This window comes from Cyprinodon variegatus, unplaced genomic scaffold (genome assembly GCF_000732505.1).
Source record: "Cyprinodon variegatus isolate N-32 unplaced genomic scaffold, C_variegatus-1.0 Scaffold449, whole genome shotgun sequence".
NCBI classification, from domain to species: Eukaryota; Metazoa; Chordata; class Actinopteri; order Cyprinodontiformes; family Cyprinodontidae; genus Cyprinodon; species Cyprinodon variegatus.
The window spans coordinates 281,781-288,844 of NW_015150902.1; the positions used below are offsets into that span (position 1 = coordinate 281,781).

A 7,064-nucleotide genomic window follows, 5' to 3' on the forward strand; every position below is an offset into this window, starting at 1 on the left:
GGTGACTTCCCTCTACATTTATAATGAGTGGCACCTCGCATGTCTCTGCTACGGACCACCAAGATAACTTCAAGCCAGACAGCTGCAAACATAGCCAACAGTTTGACTGAAGACATTAACAAATGGGGGCTGACCAGAAGACACCCTGTAGTTGTTACAGACAACGCTGCAAATATGGTTAGTGCAGTGGAGGTAATGCAGCTCATGCATGTCTGCTGTGTCCCCCACGGGCCTGCCCCGGCAAAGCCTCAACTTTCAAAAAAAAAGTTGCAACTTTGAAAAAAGTTTGGTCAAAACTCAAAGTTAAAACGGCCGAATAACAAGTTTGCACTTTATGTTTAATATGACAGGAAAAAATAAAATACATGAGCGTTTTGAAACACAGGTGAACCAATTTTATTATTTTAAAAACAGATTAAATCAAAATTAATCGATTTAGAACTGTAGGAAACAAAATCAAATCGATTCATTACTTTGGCAAAAATACCCAGCCCTAGTATTTAAATTAAAAATTAAATACAAATTATTACATAAACGATTAAATTATAGGAGCAGGTGAGCCGGTGTTGGTCAGTGGGCGGGGCTAATGTGAATTCTGCTGAGATGCTGGAGTTGCTCACCTAATATGTTGGAATTCATTTGCAACACAGCGGTGCCTGGTGTCAGTGATAATATGGACTTCAGTGTAAATGAAACTTAAGAAGAAATTTTCTTGCTCAATGAGAAGCAGCCAATCAGATGTCAGGGTTTCTAAGAAAGCAGCGCTAGTCCCGCCCACTGAGTTTCATAGTTGAAGTTGATCTTTTAAATGATTACATGGTTATGGAAGAAAAACATTCTCATTGGAATCTGCCTTTTTTTTGTGCACCACTGAATTTTTATACACATTGAATTCCTTAAACCGAATTTTTATCTGGTACAAATTGGCCTACAAAAAATTCAGCTGCAAAAAATCTGCAAAGAATCAACTGCAAATGTGTTGACCTTTTGGTGAATTGAAGCCAAAGCAATCTACACTCCATGCAGTCAGCAGCTTCTAGCCATTGAAGTTAGCTCATTTGGTCACGTGACACAACAGTTGGACATAGCTTAGTTCCCAGATTAATGAAGCTGAATGAGGAGTTTTTCTTGTTAAATAGATAAGGTAGCTATAAAATGTCAGGTAGCTACTAATAGACAGCCATTAGAGTGTTTCATCAAATTGGACTGGGTGAAATAACGGAGCCGATCACAGCTAGTGCGGCTCCCCTGTCTGCTAAGGCTCTTGGTTTGATCCGGGAGAAGTGGCCGGCGGGAATCTTTTTTTTTTCTGACCAAATGGGCTAATTTCATTGGCTAGAAGCTGCTCGACTGCATCGAGTGTAGATTGCTTTGGCTTAATTTCACCAAAAGGTCAACACATTCGCAGGCAAATTTTTTGCAGCTCAATTTTTTTGCAGGGGTATTTTTTTGCAGCTATAATTTTCAATCGATAAAAATTCAGTGTTTGGAATTGAATGTAAAAAAAAAATGTAGTGTTTAAAATTTGGTGTACAAAAAAAAGGCAGATTCCAATGAGACTGTTTTTCTTCCATACATAATGAAAGATACATTTCATAATTCCATGGTACATTTCAGTGCTTAATGATGTACTAAAGGAACAACGAGTAGATTGAATCATTAAGTGGAACATTTATTTATAATTTTTATGTTACACTTAATTATTTTATAGTTCTTTATTTCATAACTCCCGTTTATATAATGTGATTTTTATGTATTTATTTGATTTTGTCCCTCCTAACCCTCCGTAATTTAGTACTAAACCCACTTTACTGTGAAAAAACAAAACAGTGAAATCAGTTTTCTTGGAAACTATGTTAAATAAAATGGGATAAAATGTACTGAATAAAATCTCTGCATCGGCTAATGTTTCATTTAAGGCTTGTATGTTTGACTAGAAAGCACATTTCTAATATAAATGGCTTTAAACGCTTTCATTAGGTGGTATTTCCAAAGTAGAGGCTTACTGAGGTAACTTCCCATATACTCGTAAGCCTCCAGTTTCATACGGAGCAGCAAAGAGAATGTCGTCCCTAGTAGCACAGGTCACACCCAATGTAAACAAATCTATCCAGACGAATCAGGCTGCATAAGAACTACCCACTGAGCCATATTGATTATTTGCTGCTCACAGAAGAACAGCAGGTTTATGCTGAGAGAGCTTCACGTTTGGCTGCAGGCAGAGGAACACAATGTACCTAGAAGAGCATCAATCGGTGAAATTTGTTGCCCGTTTTCTTTAATCACTGTGGCCTACTTTTCACCAGGCACTATTAATACATCAAGATGAAGATTAGCAAGATTGGTTTGGGATGAATCTTTCCTTCCCTCAAGGCTGGTGGTTTGATTAACTTGTTCATTTAAGGCAACAAGTGCAGATCTCTAATTGTTTCTGAGGTCAGAGCTCACATTCAGACTTAATAACAAACCTGATTGTAATAAAGCTGAAAGCAGGGAAACCCCTCATGGCTAAAAGAAATGGGTTTTATAGATAACCCAAAGGAACTACAATCAGATCTACAGCGCAAACGGTATGACCGATTACAAATATTTACTCTTATTACTCCCATGTATTTCCCCAATTTTTAGAGTCCATTTCTACCAAAATGCAATCATTGCTTCTCATCTGCTCAACTATTCACAATGCTTCGTTATGAGAAACGTACGGAAGACGATTAGGGCCACTGATATAATACAAAAAAGTTACCTGATTTTTTAATTTTATTTCAGTCTGAGAAAAAAGTCAGAATTCTGAGATTAAAGTCAGAATTGTGTCTTTTTTCTCATATTATACTGAAATAAAATTAAAAAATCAGATAACTGTTTTTTATTTTTTCAGTGGCCCTAATCCTCTTCCGTAGAAACGCAAACAGGAACAAAATGGAACTAAACAATTGTTAATATCTGCCAAGCTTTAGGATTTAACCACCAATTGCAATGAGTTTAAATAACATTGGCGGTCACCATTTCATCACCTGTGCAATGCATGCTGGGTTGACGACGTGGTTTGGTTCTGCTGTATTGGAACCACTAATCTCTATTTATTGTTTGGATAGCCGATTGGCCGTTGGTAGTACACATTGCCCTGAAGTCACCAGTCACCATATTGGTACTCCCTTGTTGGAATGTGAACAATACGTGCGCAACAGCATCGAACAACAAAGATTTTCTCATTTTCAGGGGGGCTTTAGACTTTTAAAATAATAATAAAGTCATCACTTTGATGCACACTTGCTGTTTCATTGCATCAGTAGATTACCGTAATTTATGATAAATAGGCACATCACATTGCTTAGTCAGTATGAAGTCAATAAAGTCTAGAAATCGTGCAATATTACATATACAAATCCATCACAGAAAAATTTGTGTGTTAATGGAGCATAATACTGTACTTAGATATTAATATTACACAAACACACACTGTCAAAAGTGCTAAATTGATGTTCATGTAATGATTACATTGTAATTACATATAATTTCAAGATTTTACATCAATGCTGAATTACAATACATGTCTGTTAATGCTACAGTATTTTTCTATTTGCAAGTTGAGCAAGCATGATGCCGAAAACTTTCATGCTGTTTCTGCGCATTAGCCTTTAAATATGTCAGATTTACAAAAGAGTTAATGATCCAATTTAATAACTGCACATAGTTTAGTTTCTACACTAACAATATCACATATATTGGCAAAATAGCAGAAAACATCAAATTCAAATTTTGCTTTCTGCTCATATTACAACAATTTGAGAATTTGCATATAGTATAGATACAAGTATGTATGCACACATGTACACAAACATACACATTATCCAGTGATGGAACACCTTTAATAATGTAAGTTGCACATTTAGTTCATATTCAGAATGAAATATACATACATATGTACATAAAATATATTCCAGAACATAACTTACATTTCAGTAACAAAATAAAAATAAAAATATATCAAAATGGTGTTTGCTTACATTTGTTCTTCACCACTCTGCCCATACCCTCCAATGGAACACCACTGTTTGCATCTTTCAGGAGTTCAACACATTTGTCTGAATTTAATCGTCTCTTTTTCAGTTCATCAACAACCTTTTCAGCGATTCAATTTTCTCCTCCAGCCGCCTCGATTTCTGCTGCGTGTACTTCAGTTTTTTCTTTGTTGATTCCAGGGCGTTCAAAGCCACATCCAGCTTCCTTTTTAAGATGATGGGACTATCACTCATGGAGTAAACGTGTTCTTTCTGCACTACTGCATCCCCTGTCGTGCACGAGGAACTTCCTTCCTCCTGGTCAGGATGCGGAGCCGGTGTTGGTTCTGGTTTTATCTGTCTGGGCGCCGGATCTTTCCTGGGAGGCTTTGGAGTCTGAAACAGAAAATGTTTGTTAAGTATTCAATGTTAAATGTCACCATTTGTTAAGATATATTATATTGCTCTTTTTGTGTATGCAAGAGAGTTTATTGATAGCTGGTGAATGGGAATATAGAAGAAGTTAATGTTTTCACCATTATGGGCAACATTAATATCAGTTTTGAGGCATGTATACTTAGAAAGTTATGCTGATAGGACAATATAGCTATGTGGGGTTATAAACTGTCATTTCATATCATACACCCTGTGCAGAGAGACAGAGAGGGGGAGATGCCTGACCACAGACAGCATTATATGTTTATGTGCATGTACTTCTTCAATGTATCTGCATGTGTGTGTGTGTGTGAGAAATGAATATACCTTCTGAATACACTTTGGGAAGTTGAATAAGGTTGGAACTGCACTTTCCCTGAGTCGGACCGTCTGGCCAGTGCGGTCAAAGCATGCTTCCTCAAAATGCTCAGAGCAAAGCACAGATTTCTTGGATGGCTGCCACTTTTTCCTTCTCACATTCTGCACCCACTGTTCCATCCGTGCAGCATCACTGTGTGGAAATCTGCAATCAAGCAAAGCAATATACATGTAGATAAGTATATATATCTATACAGTAGCAGACATTCAAAATGGCCTTTCGCGTCAAATACCAGTCAACTTTCAGCCCCTGGAGTGACCCCCTCCTTCTCCTGGACGTGCATGTTTTTTACTCCGTCTCCACCCTTTCACTGAATTACAGGTTCTAAATAGGAGATGGCGCTTCTCTTTACATCCCAATGTCCACAAATCATGACAGAAAAAATACATTTTAGTAGAAAGATTGATGTTTGAAAAGGAATTGTAGGGGACCAGCCAGGGACCGATCAAGAAAAGTGGGGACATATTGGCTATGTTCACACTGCAGGCCTTGATGCTCAATTCCGAATATTTGCATTGCCGTTCATATTTCCAATTATATGCGATTTGTATGTGATCTCCTGGGGGAAACGCAAGCAAAAAAAACAAATGTCCCCCGCACGCACAAGAGAACACAAAAACACCACAAAACACAACACCCTCTTTTTCCACAAAAAAAAACAAAAACAAAAAAACAAAATCTTCAAAACAGGGAAAAACAAAAACACCGCTCCCCACAACAAAACCCCACAGTGGTGGCGTTTCTCGCCCCGCCTCCGCAGAAAAACACACAAAAGAGACACCTGTCACAGATAAAAAACACGCACAGCGCAGAAAAACGACACCGCGCCGTAGACACACAGCGCACATGGAAAAAGATCAGCCGCATAGCAGACACAAAAACACAGACAAAAGGCCCCGGGCGCAGGAGAAAAAAAAAGATCAGCGGTGTTCAGAAGAAAAAAAAAAGAAGATCTGATGCTCATATATTATGAGAAAAAAAAATCGGATTTGGGTCACTTCAGGCTGCAGTGTGAACGTAGCCTTTGATTGGCTACTACTGTGTGTATTTATCAGAGCAAGTGAGCGGAGTGTGGAGCAGAGCGGAGGAAATATGGTGGAGCACAGAGCAGTTTTCAATTCAAAGGCCAGAGTGAGGATTTCGCTCCGACTTTATTTAAATTCATGTTTGAATTAAAACCTAGACCAATACCTATGATGTAGTCTGTGCTTATAATCTGTTAGAGTCTATGTTTCAACTTTAGCACGGAATCACAGAGACGAGGATTGCATATTGTGTGATAAAAAGTGGGATAAAGTATCATAAATCATACACTAACTAAACAATACAGAGTGGGTTTACATAAAGTGATCGTTGTGGTTTAGAGCCTGTTATTGAAAATGGATCACATAAAACGCTATTATCTCATTTGCAATGGGATGCAAAGGGACCTTTTTTAATGTAGTCTAGTAAAATAAATGAATGATTAAATAGGAAACGCAGGCAACATCAGTGTAACATCAGCGGAACGGTCACTAAGACATTATTTGGGTCGCTATTCATTGCCTACATAGCAGCTACATGCTTGGAGGAGAGACACACAGCAGCACTCAGGGAATTTAACCAGCAGCTACTTCAATATATGTTTAAATAGAAGTTAGGAGACGGGATGGTTAAAAAAAACTAGAGATGACAACGAAAAATCTGTTAGATACTGAGCTTTTTGAGCAAAAGGCGGCAGCAGATTATTAGTTTAAACAGGTTATGAATATAATGCAAGAAGCTTGAGGAAACATAGTTTAAATGTTGTGTTCTTTACCAATAAAATTAAAAGCTGGGCTTCTCAGAGGACCATGACTCCCAGTCACAGGTTAAAAGTGACACATATCTGTTGTTTGCTTATTGAACAGAATCAGACTGCAGAACTTCTAGATATCTTAACAAATTAGTTTGTCTGGCATCATTATAATACTAAACATGTTCATAAATCTGTTTTTATGCAGAGAACAGAGACACAAGCAGGGACAGCTGCAGATTTAAAGGGTAAACCGTTTTATTGGGATATGCAACATGCAATAATATATCTCCCAAAGTTAAGACGCTATGCTATTCTATAATTAAATTAAACAAATATTTTTTCTTTTGTAATTCGGCAAGACTCTGAATAGCTGTGCCAGCCAACCCAGAGACAGCCAGACTTACAGGACGCAGATTAAAATATTGGAAACCTACAAGTATTAAAGCAATAATAGAGTAAAATCAGTGTATAA

The 7,064-nt window shown here is 37.6% G+C and overlaps 1 protein-coding gene across 1 annotated transcript in view; it reads right to left on the reverse strand.

Moving 5' to 3' along the window:
- Positions 1 to 2,942: 2,942 nt before the first annotated feature.
- LOC107093835 (THAP domain-containing protein 1 A-like) overlaps positions 2,943 to 7,064 on the reverse strand; it is an 8,826-nt gene continuing 4,704 nt past the window's right edge. The window contains exons 3-4 of the mRNA XM_015389136.1: positions 4,764 to 4,959; positions 2,943 to 4,397 (exon numbers count right to left, since the gene is read on the reverse strand). Of these exons, the coding sequence (XP_015244622.1) occupies positions 4,107 to 4,397; positions 4,764 to 4,959 (487 nt within the window). The 3' untranslated portion in view covers positions 2,943 to 4,106. The remainder of the gene's footprint in view (positions 4,398 to 4,763; positions 4,960 to 7,064) is intronic.